Source organism: Podarcis cretensis (genome assembly GCF_951804945.1).
Source record: "Podarcis cretensis genome assembly, chromosome: 6".
NCBI classification, from domain to species: Eukaryota; Metazoa; Chordata; class Lepidosauria; order Squamata; family Lacertidae; genus Podarcis; species Podarcis cretensis.
The window spans coordinates 20,722,965-20,741,301 of record NC_137175.1 but is presented as its reverse complement, the minus strand read 5'-3'; the positions used below and the strand labels follow the sequence as shown (position 1 = coordinate 20,741,301).

At 44.9% G+C, this 18,337-nt stretch overlaps 1 protein-coding gene across 3 annotated transcripts in view; it reads right to left on the bottom strand.

The window, feature by feature from the left end:
- Window positions 1-17,931, bottom strand: part of PTGIS (prostaglandin I2 synthase) — a 46,376-nt gene extending 28,445 nt beyond the window's left edge. Inside the window, exons 1-2 of one of the 3 annotated variants that reach the window (XM_079979523.1) lie at window positions 17,740-17,931; window positions 2,911-3,034 (exon numbers count right to left, since the gene is read on the bottom strand). In XM_079979523.1, coding sequence (XP_079835649.1) covers window positions 2,911-2,949 — 39 coding nt within the window. In that variant the 5' untranslated portion in view covers window positions 2,950-3,034; window positions 17,740-17,931. Of the gene's footprint in view, window positions 1-2,910; window positions 3,035-16,692; window positions 16,734-17,004; window positions 17,713-17,739 lie in introns of those variants that run through there. The other 2 variants (XM_079979521.1, XM_079979522.1) reach the window with 2 other exon arrangements.
- Window positions 17,932-18,337: the final 406 nt, after the last annotated feature.

Sequence of the window (18,337 nt, the reverse complement as noted above, 5' to 3'; positions counted from 1 at the left end):
TTATAATTTTGCAGAATATTTGGATTATTTGATATGTATATGTATAATTTGGAATATTTGATGTGATTTGATTGGATTGTTAAAGTGGAAAATTTAATAAAAATGATTTTTTTTAAAAAAAAAAAGACCAGCAGCACATCGCACAACAGTGTGGCACGTTCCTGTCTGTGTGACATGTGGGTGGTCTGCGTGTCTGTGTTAGATAATGTCACAGAGGAAGACTTCTGATCTGCCTTTGGTGCCTGTTTCAATTCTGGTGAGTGTGTGTGCTTTCGTGTGGGTTTATATGAGCTGTATGTGTGGTGGCGCCATGCATTCTGGCCAGAGCATGTTTTCAGTGGCAAAAGCGCCCGCAACCACCACTCACAAGTGGCCTTTGGAGAGTTGGCTAGCCTAGAGTGGAACCCCCAGGCTGGAAAGGGGTCAGCTACTTCTGCGATACAATGAATAAAATTCAAGGGTTTCCCAAGTGGTAAAACTGTGTCATAACTTTGCTCACTGATTCCTGTGCGTAGGGCTGTCGCCATGCGTTTCCCTTGAAGCAATGCTTGAAGAGAAGAAGGCTGTGGGTCAGCAAGAATGGCTGGTGTTCCCTAATAGTGCAAGATCTCCCTATGAGTTTATTTCTCTCTCTGAAGAATTGTGCATTGAGCAACAGGAGGCCACACTGATGAGTTGTCTAAACATGAAGGCACTGTGTCATTATGTAAAACTGACGCTGCTCTGTGACCTGTAAAGGGAAGATCACATAAAAGCTATCCCTGTGTAGACTATTTTGTACACAAAGCTTCTCACACGTAAGGTTGCTTGGTCATCATCCAGAGATGGTGCCTGGCTTTTGAAAAGCTGCAAGACAGGATGCAGCTGGTCTGCCTTGTCCAACTATCTCATCACCCACCTTCATCTCCTGTGAGGCAAAAGAAGAATTTTGCTTGCAGGCACAGGCACGAAAGAAGTGGAAGAGGCGCAGGAGGATTGAAGGCACAGCAGCTGCATTCTCTCTTGCTTTTTGGAGTGTGAAATTGGCTCTTGGGATACAATCAGGGCTTTTTCTTCAACTGGAAGTCGCCAGAACTCAGTTCCGGCACCTCTCAGGAGGGCACCATTATAAGAGAACAAGGGAGGTGTTCATGGTGAGTTCCGGCACCTCTTTTTCTAGAAAAATAGCACTACATATAATGCATTTGGGTCGTGAATGGGCCTTATGCTGGCTGGTGATAGCAGTGAGCTCAGCTTGGGATCCAGCAGATCCTGGGCCAGCTCAGCCCTACCCACCTGTTATGTACTGAGCTGAATCCTAGAGCAATAGGATCCAGAATGCAGCAGTCTGATTGGTCCGCAGGAGCCACCCAATCCAGCTCCAGGTGGAAGTGAATCAGCGACCTGATTGGCCTGCAGGAGCAGCCAATCAGGTTCCTGGATGAAGTGAATCAGCAACCTGATTGGCCTGCAGGAACAGCCCAGAATTAGCCAATCACGCGGGGCCCATTGTGTAAATAATGTATATATAGCTAGACATTTTGGGGAAAATTTCATTCATTGCTACTATGAGCTGAATAAAGAGCATGAAATTCACACTCGACTCCGAGTATATTTCACTGGCGACGAAGGAGGGATTCTGCTGAGCTGACTGCCACGCACAGCACTGCAGCACCGCCAGTGCCGCACCACTGCATCACACCGTGCATCCAGACTTCAGCTCCGGTGCCCTCCTTCAGGGCTTTCCACTGGGTGGAGATAGTGCCAGTAGACCTCTCATTTGCCCACCTATTCAGAACCAAGTGGAGCTGGGCAAATGAGAGGTCTGGTTCAGCTAGTAGAGCTGGGTGGACAGACACCTCCACTCAATCCAAATGACCCACAACCCAGTGTCAGAGTTGGATTGGTCTGTTAGTAAAGTACTTGGAGCAGAATGAAAGCATAGAGGGAAACGGGAGGCTGGTTATTGAGAGTGAGGGAGAGCAGAAGATCTAGGAACTTTTTCTAGATTTAGACCAGTTTTCTGGGATCACCTGCTTCACAGGACTCAAGGGAATTATGGGCTTCTCCTACAAAACTAGGGTCAACAAGTTGTCAGCAGTTCAAGAATGGCTCAGGACACTGAGATGCCCAAGGCAAAGGACAAGATAGAGATAGTGCTCTTCTCAAACTCAACTAGGCAGGCATTTAAATCTTACTGCAACACTGGTGGTGGGACAGTGTCATCCACAGCAGCAACTTCAGGGGTGCTGGACTGGCCACCGGGCACACACAGCTCTGTTAGGCAACACTTCGCTGCTTCTCCCCAGCCCTTAGCACAGGGCTCACCCATCTTTTTAGGCCTATGGGCACATTTAGATTTGTGAGTGAGTCCCATGGACACCTGCTCTAGGGTCACTTTCTTCCTTACTCCCTAGATCACATGCACACAGTGCACACACATGGAGATACAGAAAGAGAAAGTGCATACACATATCCTAAGTAATTTGGTTAAAAGTTGGACCCAGTAGAATTAATCTGAACCCTGGAAAGCAAATACAATCAAAAGAGAAAGAGGGGATGTGTGTCACCCTACCAACTTCCTCCTTCAGCTTTATGTACTCAAGGGGGGAAAAGGTAAATATCTTCACCACTCATGACAAAGAGGGGCAGTTAGTGGGTGGGTAGAGGCTCAGAGGCCTTTTAGGCCCCCCCCCAAGGGTGTTATTGTGTCCACAGACACCATATTGGTGACATTTGTCCTAGCATCTCTCTGCTAAATGCTGCTAATCTCCTGCCATGCTACAGGCACATCCTCTGACCAACAGCACTGGTGATGTGAAGAGCAGGAGACCAGGGCCTGAGTCATGGTGGCACCCATTCATCACCTTCGAAAAACAATAATGTAAAATTAAATGCTAAGATGACTCACGCAGAGGACTTGGTACTCACTGTGTAAATATCCCCATGCTTCTTCCTCATGTCAGTCATGAACTTGGCGGCATCTCTGCCAAATTCCAGCGCGTGCCCAAGCCAAGGAATGAAACCTTTGTCAAGTGGAGGTTCCCCCGGTCGCCTGGAAATAAGACCAATATGGAAACTATTAACTATATTGGCATTTAATCATTCCAAATTCTTATCATTAGCATTCCAAACTCCCTTATACAGTGGTACCTCGGGATGCGAACAGGATCCGTTCCAGAGCCCCGTTCGCATCCAGAAGCAAACATAACTAGTGATGGCATGTCTGCGCACGTGCATGTCGCTTTTCGCCACTTCTGCGCATTCGCGTGATGTCATTTTGAGTGTCTGCGCATGCGCGAGTGGCGAAACCCAGAAGTAACGCGCTCCATTACTTCCAGTTGCCACGGAGCGCAACTCGAACGCGCTCAACATGAAGCATATTCAACATGAGGTAGGACTGTACAACAGCTGCAATATTAATGACATCTATTCATCTTGACACATTGAGTGATTTTTAAACCCGTAGGTGAAGCATTCTATATCCGTATTCCTCCTGTGTGTGACAATTATTCTGAATAAAAAGACAGTCCTTTATTTGAAAGATTTCTCTCTTTGAAGGGTTTTCCAGTCCAACCAGTCTGCTGGAATAGCTCAGTCGGCACAACATGAGACTCTTAATCTCAGTGTCGTGGGTCCAAGCCTCACACTGGGCGATAGATTCCTGCATTGTGGGTATTAGAGTTGGTGACCCTTGTGGTCTCTTCCAACACCACAATTCAGTGATTCTATGATTTCTTTAAAGAAAAAGACCACAAAGAAGGGGAAATGGAGGCTTTGAATGTGCCTATCAGCATTTAGCACTGCGGGAACAAACTGATGGATTATATTTCTAGTTAAAATAATTATATCACGCGGCTGCAGGAATGCAATGGATAAAAGACTGGATTACGTTAAAAGAAACTGACGTGTTAGATCTAGAAGGCCACAATAATAGGTATGGCTGGCACACGTATTTAGTATATGACAAAGTGAAAGCCCACAGGGGATTTTTGAGCCATGTGATAAGGAAATCATTATACAGTACAAAATATGGATTAAATACAAAGGAATATTGGAGCCAAAGATACCCCTGTGGACCTCACCCACAGAAGCCATGGCAGTTAAAAAAAGAAACATGAAAGGAGAATGGCTGACATACAGATCAGTCTTGGAAGTAGATAAGGATAAACCAACATTGAAGAAATATGAGGAAATTAAAAACTTGTTAACAGATTGGCTACAATATTCCAGCTACATCAAAGATTAACTATAGATTCAAAACAAGGAATGCAAAGGAAACATCTAGATTTGAAAAAGAATTAATATTTAACAAAAAGGAAAATATTTCACGAGTGCATGAGCATCATCTGGAATGGGAAACAAAAGAGGAACAAGTTAAAGCAGTTATGGTTAAATGGGTGCAGGACTTTGGGCATAATATACTTATGGAGCAATGGGAGAGATTATGGACAACAGACATTAAATTCGCAGCATGCTATAATCTCAGGGAAAACGCCATGAAAATTGTATATAGAAGGCATCTTACTCCCAAAAAGCTTGCTGTATAAAGGGAAAACATCAACCTATAATAATAATAATAATAATTTATTATTTGTACCCCGCCCATCTGGCTGGGTTTCCCCAGCCACTCTGGGCGGCTTCCAACAAAGATGAAAAATACACTAAAATGTCACATATTAAAAACTTCCCCGAACAGGGATGCCTTTAGATGTCTTCTGAATGTCAGGTAGTTGTTTATTGCTTTGACATCTGATGGGAGGGCGTTCCACAGGGCGGGCGCCACTACCGAGAAGGCCCTCTGTCTGGTTCCCTGTAACTTGGCCTCTCGCAGTGAGGGAACCACCAGAAGGCCCTCGGAGCTGGACCTCAGTGTCCAGGTAGAATGATGGGGGAGGAGACGCTCCTTCAGATATACTGGACCGAGGCCGTTTAGGGCTTTAATGGTCAGCACCAACACTTTGAATTGTGCTCGGAAACGTACTGGGAGCCAATGTAGGTCTTTCAAGACCGGTGTTATATGGTCTCAGCGGCCGCTCCCAGTCACCAGTCTAGCTGCCGCATTCTGGATTAGTTGTAGTTTCTGGGTCACCTTCAAAGGTGGATTAGTTGTAGTTTCTGGGTCACCTTCAAAGGTAGCCCCACGTAGATTGCATTGCAGTAGTCCAAGCGGGAGATAACCAGAGCATGCACCACTCTGGCAAGACAGTCTGCAGGCAGATAGGGTCTCAGCCTACATACCAGATGGAGCTGGTAAACAGCTGCCCTGGATACAGATTTGACCTGTGCCTCCACGGACAGCTGTGAGTCCAAAATGACTCCCAGGCTGCGCACCTGGTCCTTCAGGGGCACAGTTACCCCATTCAGGACCAGGGAATCCTCCACACCTGCCCACCTCCTGTCCCCCAAAAACAGTACTTCTGTCTTGTCAGGATTCAACCTCAATCTGTTAGCCGCCATCCATCCTCCAACCGCCTCCAGACACTCACACAGGACCTTCACCACCTTCACTGGTTCTGATTTAAAAGAGAGGAAGAGCTGGGTATCATCCGCATACTGATGAACACCCAGCCCAAACCTCCTGATGATCTCTCCCAGTGGCTGCATGTAAATGTTGAAAAGCATGGGGGGGAGGACAGAACCCTGAGGCACCCCACAAGTGAGAGCCCAGGGGTCTGAACACTCATCCCCACCACCACTTTCTGAACACGGCCCAAGAGGAAGGAGCGGAACCACTGTATGACAGTGCCCCCAGCTCCCAGCCCCTCAAGACGGTCCAGAAGGATGTTATGGTCGATGGTATCAAACGCCGCTGAGAGATCCAGCAGAACTAGGAAACAGCTCTCACCTTTGTCCCTAGCCCGCCGGAGATCATCAACCAGTGCGACCAAGGCAGTTTCAGTCCCATGATGAGGCCTGAATCCCAACTGGAAGGGATCCAAATGGTCCACTTCTTCCAGGCGTGCCTGGAGTTGTTCAGCAACCACTCGCTCAATCACCTTGCCCAAGAATGGAAGATTTGAGACTGGGCGATAATTGGCCATCGTGGCCGCATCTAAAGATGGTTTTTTAAGAAGCGGTTTAATAACCACCTCTTTCAGTGGGTCTGGGAAGGCTCCCTCACGGAGGGAAGCATTCACCACACCATGAAGCCCATCGCCCAGCCCTTCCCGGCTAACTTTTATAAGCCAGGATGGGCAAGGATCCAGGAGACAGGTGGTTGGTTTCACTCGTCCAAGCAGCCTGTCCACATCCTCGGAGGTAACAGATTGGAACTGATCCCATGCAATTTGACTAGACAGGACTCTAGCACTCTCCTGCCCCGGCCTTGCTCCCACGGTGGCGTCTACCTCTTCCCGAATCTGAGCGACTTTATCTGCAAAAAACTTTGCAAAATCATTGCAGGAGATCATGTGGCCCATACTGGGCCCCGATGTCGCAGGTGGTTCCGCTAAATTGTGAACCACCTTAAAAAGTCTCCTGCTGCTGTTTTCTGCAGATGCAATAGAGGCGGCGAAGAAAGTCTTCTTCGCCGTCGCTATCGCCACTTGGTAGGCTTGACGTTGAGCTCTAACCTGTGTCCGGTCAGATTCGGAATGAGTTATCCGCCACCGGCGCTCTAGCCGTCTCAACGATTGTTTCATTGCCCTCAGATCCATGGAAAACCACGGGGCTGTCCAGGCTCCATGCAATCGGAGAGGGCGCTTCAGAGCCAAACTGTCAATAGCCCTGGTTAACTCCACATTCCAGCGGGCCACCAGGGAATCGGCTGAAAGGCCATCAACATGGGATAAAGCATCCCCTACCACTCTCTGGAAACCATTTGGATCCATTAAGTGGCGGGGGCGGACCATCCAAATCGGTCCCACCTCCCTGCAGAGTGGATGGGTCGCAGAGAAGTCCAGTTGCACCAGGAAGTGATCTGACCATGGCACTTCTTTCATTTCGCTTTTACTTAGTGTCAGATCACCAACATCCATAGAGGTAAACACCAGGTCCAAGGCATGTCCTCGGCTATGGGTTGGGCCAGACTTATTCAGGGACAGCTCCTGTTGGAGATGCAAAAAAGAGGAGTGGTCATACTATCATATGTGGTGGACCTGTGTAGCCATTGGCAAATACTGGAATGATATTTACAACGAGTTTAAGAAACTATTTAAAATCACCTTCAAAAAACCCCCAGAGATTTTCCTATACTACTACCAGAAATTAAAAAAGATATAAGAACATTGTTTATGTATTGTATAACAGCAGCTAGAACCCTTATAGCAAGGAACTGGAAGAATGAAACGGAAGAATGAAACGGAAGAATGAGATTACAGATTGGCAGATACTCATGTTAGAATATCTACAATTAGCAAAACTGATGGAATCAGTTAGAGGAATATTGAAACAAAAACAAAACAAAACTAGAGAATGGATAATATTTAAGAATTATGTAAAACTTTATTGTACAAATAACTCCATATTAGAAGAAATTGTGTGATATCTGTAAAGAAAAAGATCAAAGGAATGTATACAAAGCAGAAAGAAATTATATTAAACAATGTAAACCTGTGTAAAAAAGAATGTTATATCAAACAGTATAATGAGAAGGATGGGAAGGATTGTGCCGATGAGTACTTTCACTGTGTAAATAACTTTGTATTTTTTGGTTTTTTATTTGATTTCTTTGTTTCTTATCTGTTACTTCTTTATTTCTTCTTCTTTTTCTTTATAAATTTTCTATTTTATATAATTTTCTCTTTTTTTAACCTGTTAAGAGATAGTACATAATGTTTGTACAGACATGCAAATTTTTTAATCCATAAAGAATTGATAGTTTAAAATAAAATAAAATAAAACAAGTTAACAGTCCCAAGAATAGGGTGGGTCCTAAAAAATAAAGATTTCAACCGTAATATATATATATTCTAAATTTGCATCTATACACATAAAGTAGCCAAGGCAAAATTTATGCAAAGCCATGTCTTCATTTGCTCTCTTTATTGGTAATTCATCAATGGCCACTTTAATTGAAGGTCATCTGCAGTGTCACAGATATTAACAGCCCAGGCTGAAGTTGCATTTGCTCTCACACACAATGCTTTTTGTGCTCAGCTTTCAGACATACGGTAATCACGTGTAAAGAAATCAAGTAATGCACATGCTGTCTGTGTTCAAATGGGGGGGTGATTATCATTTTCCTCTGCAAGAGGCCGGTGCTGATACTGCAACCCAATCTCAATTGTTTACCTATGTCTTAAATCACAGTGATTAGTTGAATTAATAAAAGGCTTAAGAGGAATGGAAATCTGCTTTTCTGTTAGCCAAAAACCAGCAGGCCACACAGGATTCTGCTGCTAACCAATAGCTTAGCTTACGTAAACTGTGGGTTAATCTATTCTAAAAATGGACGGGCAGGGTGACATCTTGGCTCCAAAGCCTTCCTGCAGTTTCAAAACCAAAATGTTAAAAATACAGCATTACAAAAAGGCGTTTATTATTTCAGTTTGATTTGAAAGCGCCTCAGGCCTTTCCTGCATTTTGTACGCTCTTTTAAAAGTCAGTAGAAGCTATGTGCAGGCAGGTAAGCATGCTAGATTTTTCCAGAAAAACACTGGAGGAAAAGAAAAGTGGGGCAGAACGTTCTGGAATGAGTTGTTCTCCAAACTCCTGAATTAATTCCTGTTTATAACCCTACCATGGAATCCAAAGCAGCAAACATTTTATTTAATCATTTCATTAAATTTATAGGCAGCTTGATTGTTTAAAAAACTTCAAAGTGGTTTACAAGAAGATAAATCGACAAGAAAAATTCACAACTCTACTTTAAAACATACAAAAGTTAAAATGCTAAAACAGATTAAAATTACCTCAGCTTCCTAAGCATCTGGGGACAAAAATGTTTCAGACCATACCCTGGAATCCTCAGACTTACTCAGAGTTAACATACCCTGCAAGTGTCTCAGGAAAACCAGGACATTCAATTTTTCTCCCCACAAGAGCACAACACTGAAATTTCACCCTTTTTTCAGGGCTGCAATCTTGCATAGTGCCCCAAAATGCACGCTTTTGGGCACAGTGAGAGCATGACCCAGGAAAAAGTGCCTAATTTGGCCTTCATGGTCATGGTCACACAACTTGTGCAGGAGCATGGATGGGAAGATGTGCCTCCTGGTTTTGGGACTCAACATGTTGGAGGGTAGGAAGTAAACATAAACTGTTTCTTTCAGAGGACCAAAAAGAAGAAGTGGATCTAACGAAACAGTGGGCTCACTGGGCATTTCCGTATCCCAAATGAGGAACTGGACACGGCTGGTTTTCCTAAATCAAAGAGGTCTAGCTTATTTAGAGTATGGCTAGTTCAGATCACGACATGTTGAGCTACTCTTTCCAAGCATGCAATGCACCACTCCAGGCTTCTTTAGAAGGAAGGGTGGGAGATCAATATGACAGACCCTCCAAGTCTTCCTATTTTCCAGGGACGTCCCTGATTTAGAGAAGCCGTCCCAAATTCTGATTTGATCCTAGAATGTCCCACTTTTCCTTAGGATGTCCCTATTTTCTTTGGAACAATGTTGGAAGGTATGGAGTCATCCGACCCCCAAGCCATATGAAGGCAATCCAGTATAGGGAAGGGTTTTTTTTTTAATGTTTAATATTTTATTGTGTTTTTATATATGTTGGAAGATGCCCAGAGTGGCTTGAGCAACCCAGTAAGTGTGGTATAAATAGTAAAATTATTGTTATGGAATGGGACGTCCCTATTTTCATAGGAGAAATGTTGAAGGGTATGATATGATAAATCAAAGAATACATTCAAAGCCTCAAGATCCTCGTGGCCAAAGCAATGCCCACAAACATATCTGTCTCTGTTTAGATTTTTATTGCTGAGTTTTATATCCTTGAAATGGGAAAAGACCACAGCCAGAGGCCACGAGGAAGAAGAAGAAGAGTTTGGATTTGATATCCCGCTTTATGACTACCCGGAGGAGTCTCAAACCCCTCAAACCCCCATCATTCAGCCCAGACATTGAGGTCCAGCTCCAAGGGCCTTCTGGCGGTTCCCTCACTGCGGGAAGTGAAGTTACAGGGAACCAGGCAGAAGGCCTTCTCGGTAGTGGTGCCTGCCCTGTGGAATGCCCTCCCATCAGATGTCAAGGAAATAAGCAACTATCCTATTTTTAAAAGACATCTGAAGGCAGCCCTGTTTAGAGAAGTTTTTTATGTTTAAAGCTGGGAAACCCAGTCAGATGGGCAGGGAATAAATAAATTATTATTATTATTATTATTATTATTATTATTATTATTATTATTACCGCATGCCCTGCAGCTCTTATTACTGACAGAAGAAGATTGTCTGCTTTCTCCAAACATTCACAATTTTCTAAACCCCTGTCAGGTCCTCAAAAAAGGACAAACCCCAAACCCTTTAGCCATAGTTTAGACCCTCAACTCATATATCATTTTAGACTGTGTATTTTCCTGACAATAAACCCACTGACTTACTTCCCAAGAAACATGCTGGGAACCGAGCTGCCCGTTTCTCAGTTCCCTATTTTGATTAAATACGATGGCTTGAATTAACGCCTGTACATCGGCATGCCACAACTTTACATAATCACTGTGTTTTCTGGTTTTGGCTACCAGACAAAATAAAGCAAAGGACGCAGGAATCCCGAAATAAACTGTCTCCCCCACCCACCCCCCGTTTCTACTGTACAAGACAATTTACAAAGAAATACATTCTGTCCTGTCAGTGGGAAAATATGATGGCCAGACATTGTACACTATTAGCAGATGGAAATAGCACATTATTAATTAACTAAATAATCAGATAATTAAATTTATATCCCAACCTTCCTCCCCATGGAGACTGGGGTGGCAAAACAAACACATCATCATTATTATTATTATTATTATTATTATTATTATTATTATTGGCCGAGGGCTTTCTGGCGGTTCCCTCATTGCGAGAAGCGAGGTTACAGGGAACCAGACAGAGGGCCTTCTTGGTAATGGCGCCCGCCCTGTGGAACGCCTCCCTTCAGATGTGAAGGAAATAAGCAGCTATCCTATCTTTAAAAGACATCTGAAGGCAGCCCTGTTCAGGGAAGTTTTTAATATTTAATGCTGTACTGTTTTTAACACTTGATTGGAAGGCGCCCAGAGTGGCTGGGGAAACTCAGCCAGATGGGCGGGGTATAAATTTTTTTATTATTATTATTATTATTATTATTATTATTATTATTATTAAAAAAGAATTTAAAAGAGTTCTAATATATTAAAAACAGTTCTAACGCAGAAGCAGACAGGGAAAGATCTCAACTTAAAAGGCTTGTTTAAAGAGGAAGGTCTTCAGCAGGGGCCAAAAAGAGATGGTACCTGTCTAAATTCAAGGGGAAGGAATTCCAAAAGGTAGGTGCCACAAAACTAAATGGGGTAAATACTTCCCCCCCTCAAGGTCCATCCCCAGTAGTGCATTTTTTAAAAAATGTTTTCTATAACAGCAACAGTAAATAATAAAGTTTGGGTATGTTTATTGAATTTTTAATGATGGTCCAGAAGACCATCATCATCAATGATATAGAAAACTGCTGATCCTCTTCCCTCTCCCTCAAAGGTCATCCGTCAGGGTGACCAGGGCCAATTCCATGTCAGATCCAGACTGGAATGAGTCCAGATAATGAGAGTTTGAGTCCAACAACATGTGGAGGTTCTCCACCCCTGTTAATGGCTTGCTTTTGTGCCAATGTGCTTATGGTATCTCTTTATTAACAACACTGAATTATATATTCAATATATTCAAACCACTGTACAACTACTCACAACAAGAAATCATCATCAATAATTTATTTAAAATCATAATACTACAATCACTAAGGCTAAATACTTAAATACAGTGCTTTACAGGGCATCTAGCAAGCAAAGCTGTTTCTCCCCCTTTGCTTCCTTCTTTATTTGTCCTACTAGTTTGGGACATTTCAATTTATTCCAAGATTAACAAACAGTTCTGAAGAGTTGGACTGGTGCATAGAGGCACTTTGTATGTGCTTACAGGATTTTACATTCCATGACTATTACTCTTTTTTTAAAAGGTTGGGAGGCATTCCCCCCATTTATTTTCTTATTTCTGCTCTGTTTTCCCTCAGTGAGACCAAATAACAGCTATGGAGTTGGTGTGATTTAGATTTGGAAAATGGCAGGAGAGAAAGAGTTAACCCTCCCTCCCTTAGTATGAAAGCACAGATACACCTTTTCACCCCCACATAAGCACAACCACCCCCAACAATTTGTTTTTGTTCCAATAAAACAAAAAAAGGAAATAAATGTTCTGAAATTGTATCTTAAACCCCTGTGCTGTTTGGCCCATTCTTTCTTACAGGATTTTCTCAATGTCCCATCTCCTTCCTTGATCTTCAATGTGCAAACTGGAAATGTCTTAATGCTCCCATCAGCCTCTGCTTTCTGCTTCTCTGGTGCCCTGTGCAAAAGGGAGATGAGCTGCCCAGTTTGCGTTGGTGAATTCTTTTGCTGGTTTTGTGGAGCTAGCAGACGGCTGGCCGCATTTCCCCTTCTCGCCTTAGGGGCTTCCTTAAGCAGATCACTGGGACAATGACAGAAGCTGAGTGCCAACACAAACATCTTTTGAGCAGATAATCTCACACACACAGCACGGAATGGGGCAGGAACAGCTTGGCTCAGTCTTGAAGTGAAATTCACACGGCAAGAGTGTGGTCAGATCCTCTCCTTTCAGTGTTTTCAAAACTTATAGTCTTCTGCTGCTGGCTGATTCTTCCTTATAATACCCATCAAGTCGGTTATGTATACTTTTAAAAGCTCAGACTTCTCAACAAGTCCTGTACTTGTGAGGATAGAATGCATAAGAAGAAGCTTGCCAAACCAGCCTTTGCTGCCCAGTTAAGTACAGTGGTACCTCTGGTTGCGAACGGGATCCGTTCCAGAGGCCTGTTCGCAACATGAAAGGAACACAAACCGCAGCGCCGCGTCTGCGCACGCGCGGGTTGTGATTCACCACTTCTGCGCATGCGTGTGACGTCGTTTTGTGTGTCTGCGCATGCGCGAGCAGCGAAACCCGGAAGTAACCCTTTCCAGTACTTCCAGGTCGCCACAGGACGCAACCTGAAAAAACATAACAGGAAGCAAACGTAACATGAGATATGACTGTACCTCGATTGAGCACCACCAAAGAAGTTTCTCTGTGCCACAGAACAAATGGGTAGGCCAGGGGCAGGCAACCTAAGGCCCAGGGGCCGGATGCGGCCCAATCGCCTTCTCAATCCGGCCAGTGGACGGTCCGGGAAGCAGCATGTTTTTACATGAGTAGAATGTGTCCTTTTATTTAAAATGCATCTCTGGGTTATTTGTGGGGCATAGGAATTCATTCATTATTATTTTTTCAAAATATAGTCCGGCCCACCACATGGTCTGAGGGACGGTGGACCGGTCCACGGCTGAAAAAGGTTGCTGACCCCTGGGGTAGGCCTTTCCCCCCCACACTCCTCACCTAACTGCTACATAGGAGAACAACAGCCAGAATTGTGAGTGAGTGAGCTGCTGCTCTGTGGTAGACTGTGGGCTGTACTGAAAACCCAAAGGGGAAGCAAGATCTATGAGAGCGTTAAGGCTGGGAACCCTTCTTCCTATGCTCAGGTTGTATAAAATAAAGCTATTCATTCCAAGGAAATAAAGACCTCAGTAAGTGCAGGTAGCTGCTTGAAAATTGGGTGGGAAGTAACAATATCCACGTCCGCTCTGAATTAAGTCTCATTCACTTTAACAGGACTTACTGAATATAGAATTGCACCCTTACACTAAAGGTAAAGGTAAAGGGACCCCTGACCATTAGGTCCAGTTGTGACCGACTCTGGGGTTGCGGTGCTCATCTCGCTTTATTAGCCAAGGGAGCCAGCGTACAGCTTCCGGGTCATGTGGCTAGCATGACTAAGCCACTTCTGGTGAACCAGAGCAGCGCATGGAAACGCTGTTTACCTTCCCGCCGGAGCGGTACCTATTTATCTACTTGCACTTTGGCACGCTTTTGAACTGCTAAGTTGGCAGGAGCAGGGACCGAGCAACGGGAGCTCACCCCATCACAGGGATTCAAGCCACCGACCTTCTGATCAGCAAGTCCTAGGCTCTGTGGTTTAACCCACAGCGCCACCCGCGTCCCATTCCTTACACTAGGCATGTCCGTTTTGGAGACCTAATCTGGCCTACCGTTCGATTTAATCCATCCTCAGTATATGTCCTGGGGTAAAATCCCCCAAAAAGCTCAACTACTTCAATCCTAAAAAAACCCAACTTCACTCGGGCCTCACGCGAGTTCACTTCACCAAATCTGGCCCTCTTTGAAAGAAGTTTGGGCACCCCTGCCTTACACTGTTAACCTGGAAGTAAACTCCACTGAACTAGGTTGGACCTGCCACAGAGTGGACATGAATAGGATTATGGTTTATGGGTTGTTGCCAATGCTAGTCCACCTTAGAGTAGAACCACTGAAATTAATAAATATGACTATCTTAGAGCCATTAATTTCAATGGGTGTGCTCTGTGTTAAACATGCTTTCCCAGAAGTAAGTCTCATTGGACTCAGTGGGAATTATTTCTGAGTATACATGCAGAGATTGCACTGTATTTTCTTAAAGGAGGAGGAGGAGGAAAATAGTAATAGCAAACTCTTCCAGGGGTTTAGCATTGTTAACCTGTTGCAAGAAAACTAAGGAAGAGTCTTAAAGGAGCCCTAAGATTTTGAGTTGTTTTAATAAACGATTTTTATTTATTTGTATAGTACCACCTTTACAAGGAACATAAGAAAACAGGTGTCCCTATCTAAATCTTCTCTGGCATCTGCCTGCCCTGGGAAGCATCAGGAAAGGAAATTCCAGAACAAAATGCTCTTAGAATTGTGGATAGGTAAGAATACTCTGGGGGGACCACACATCAGTGGGAAAGCACATTCCAGGCTTAGTCCTTGGCAGGCTTGCTGAAATGTCCATCAAGAAACAGCTCGGGAAAACCTTTTTCCTAAGACCCTAGAGAACCTCCACTTATCCGAGTAAACAAATATTTATTTTACATGTTCTTTCTTACTATAAATCCACAATACAGGACACCAACATATACAGCATGCAGTAGAGAGATCGCTTCTGTCCCTCCTGATAATGCTTTGCATGCAGCAGATTTATCAACTATATTTCAAACGGTTTGCAGAGGGTCTTTCTGTCTGGTATGCTGGTGGTTGGACACTTCCCTGGCTTCAAGGTGTGAAATGGAACTGGGTGGGATAGGGATGCCCTCTATATATAACAGTGGACTCCAGGGCATTTTTTATTCAGTGCTAGTCCTACTCAGCATAGACCCATGGAATTTATGAGCATGGCTAACTTAGGTCCATGAATTTCAATGGGTCTATCCCACATAAAGCTTAGTTGACTACAACCCTACATAACTTTGAGCCTCTATCCAATTTCCATGCATGCATTAACATGCTAAATGCAGGCCAGGAAGACAATGCGGCTCAAATGTACATATTATCTAGAAAACTTGGAAATGACATTTGGACAGCATGTACACGATGCAAATCCACAAACCTATATTTGTATACTACCCATAAAACTGAGTTCTCTAGGTGGTTCTATGCCAGCAAATAAATCTAGCACACATATGCTGGAGGGATAGCCCTGTTTGTCTGTTGCAGCAAAAGCAACAGAGTACAGTGGTACCTCTGGTTAAGAACTTAATTCGTTCTGGAGGTTCGTTCTTAACCTGAAACTGTTCTTAACCTGAGGTACCACTTTAGCTAATGGGACCTCCTGCTGCTGCCGCACTGCCGGAGCACGATTTCTGTTCTCATCCTGAAGCAAAGTTCTTAACCTGAGGTACTATTTCTGGGTTAGCGGAGTCTGTAACCTGAAGCATCTGTAACTCGAGGTACCACTGTACTGTGGCATCTGAATGACTAACAACTGTACAGTATTATGGAACAAGCTTTTGTGGACTACAGCCCACCTCATCACAGTCTTTAAGGTACTGCAAGACTGTTTGTTACTTTTTCATGCACGTTTATTGATCCTCAAATGATGACTCTTGCCACATGGTAAAGACTGACAGATTGGTCTATGGCATAAACTGTCATAGACCAGAGCAGCTTCATCAGATTAATTAAGCATTATCTTCAGATGATAGATATATCTGTTAAAACACATGCAAACACAGGAGTAACATCCAGCACCCACAGATTATGGCATTATTAAGAGTCATGCACTACCGGCTGAGCTATCCTAATGGTGTTCAATCAGAGCATTAAAACACACTAAAATAATTTTTAAAAAATAAGATACAAAACGAATGACCAACACTAAATGCTCCCCCTTCAATAAAAGACCAACTTTTGGATTTGCTTATTCAATCCTGCCTCAGGTCCAATCCCATTTTATGTATTTCCTTATGTCCCTTTATTTTATTATGCCACGTTGTTCCATTATGGAACCCAATACTGCAAACATATATTATATACAAAAACAAAAAATGAAACAGAAAACACGCAACTCTCAAAGCAGTTCACAAAAAGAATAAAGCAATGAAATTATAAGTGAAAGCAGTTGTTGTTGTTGTTGTTTTAAAAAGCTATTTAAAGCATTCCAAAAATGATTAAGATCAAAAATAAGCTAAAAACCAGGCTAAGACACGTGCCTGGATTCTACATGCCTGGATAGGCTTGCTGAAACAAACATGTTTCTAACAGGTGCCAAAAAGTACAGTGAAGGCGCTTGCCTCGTGTCAATAAGCCGGGAGTTCCACACTGTAGACCGCCACGCTGTCACCCTAAAATACCGTCTTCTTACAAATGTTGATGGAGTATTAAGGGGCACATGTAACAGTGCCCGTTTTAAGCAGTTGAATGGGCATCCATGTGTCTAAGGCGACCTCGCAGGTAAATCCAGGAGAAATGTCCCACATCCAGACCTGGAAAGCGCCAGAACAGGTGGAAGCCGCCGCGAACCCCAACCGCTCACTCACCGCGCTCTGCCGAAGCGAGAAGCCAGCAGCAGTAGTAGCAGCACCAGCAGAAGCCCCAGCAAGCCGGCGGCGAGGAGCGAGGCCATGGCACGTCGGGGCAGCTCAGGAGAAGCCGGCGCCGCGATGGAGACCTCCTGCTCTCGGGCTCAGCCTTACGCGCACGCTGCCTCTGCACGCGCTTTTGAGTCCCTCGATCCCCGCCCCCGAGGCTCCTTTCTGCCTGCCCCCACCCGTCCAACCGCAGCCTGGCTGGCCGTCAGACCGCAAAGCCCTCCTTGAAGGCGGCAGCAGCAGCAGCAGCGCCCTCCGTCCCACCGCCTGGGAGCGTAGCTCTGCCTGCCTCCCCAAAAGAGGCCGCGCTCGCTCTTCCCTTGGCTCTCGCCAAGGCAGGTGCTGGTGGCAGCCGCCTTCGCCGACCCACCCACCCCTCCAGAAGCTCCAGAAAAGCGAGAAAGGCACGGCCGCCATCCCAGGTGGGGCAGGCAACGTCGGTTCCCGGGCTTCACTTCGTCTCCATTTGGGCGAGAAGAGCCAACGGTTCCAGTGTGCGTCGCGCGCCCAGAGCGCGTGGATGCCACACGAACAACCTCCAGCCTCGCCCAGTGGACGGGTGCGAGGCTGCGATTTCTTCCCGGGAGTGGTTGGATCGCTCTTGGGGTTTGGGTCGCACTGGAGCCCTCTCGGGCCTCCAAGAACAAAACAAACAAACAACAGTGTCAGGACCGCAGGACGCACCGTTGGTGCACCGTTCCCTGCGACCGTTGGTCGCACCGTTCCCTGCGTAAACGTGGTAAGCCTTCAGAGGTCTCTGGAAGTGTCCTCAAGCCCAGAGTTGGCACTTTCCTCTTTGGCTGGGTTCACACTCCCGTTTGCACTGAGCTCACTGCATTTCCAGCGCTGGGTTTTCAATCCCTGTTCACACGACCACGTTATCCAAAATGCATCTCTCTCTCTCTCTCTCTCTCTCTCTCTCTCTCTCTCTCTCTGCTTCATTATAAAATACTACTGTTCGCTGAGTTGTTTCTCAAACCAGCTTCATGTTCAGTCATCTCTAGCCAAGGGGTGAAAATACCTTTGTATAGGGTAAAAAAATCAATGCCTGTCAATGCTCCCTAGCGTGTACAGAAACAGAAACGATTTTGACCCTAATGAAGCCATGCTGATGTGAACCCTTAATGGGGGTGACCCCTGACCATTAGTTCCAATCGTGTCTGACTCTGGGGTTGCGGCGCTCATCTCGCTTTGTTGACCGAGGGAGCCGGCGTACAGCTTCCGGGTCATGTGGCCAGCATGACTAAGGCACTTCTGGCGAACCAGAGCAGCGCACGGAAAC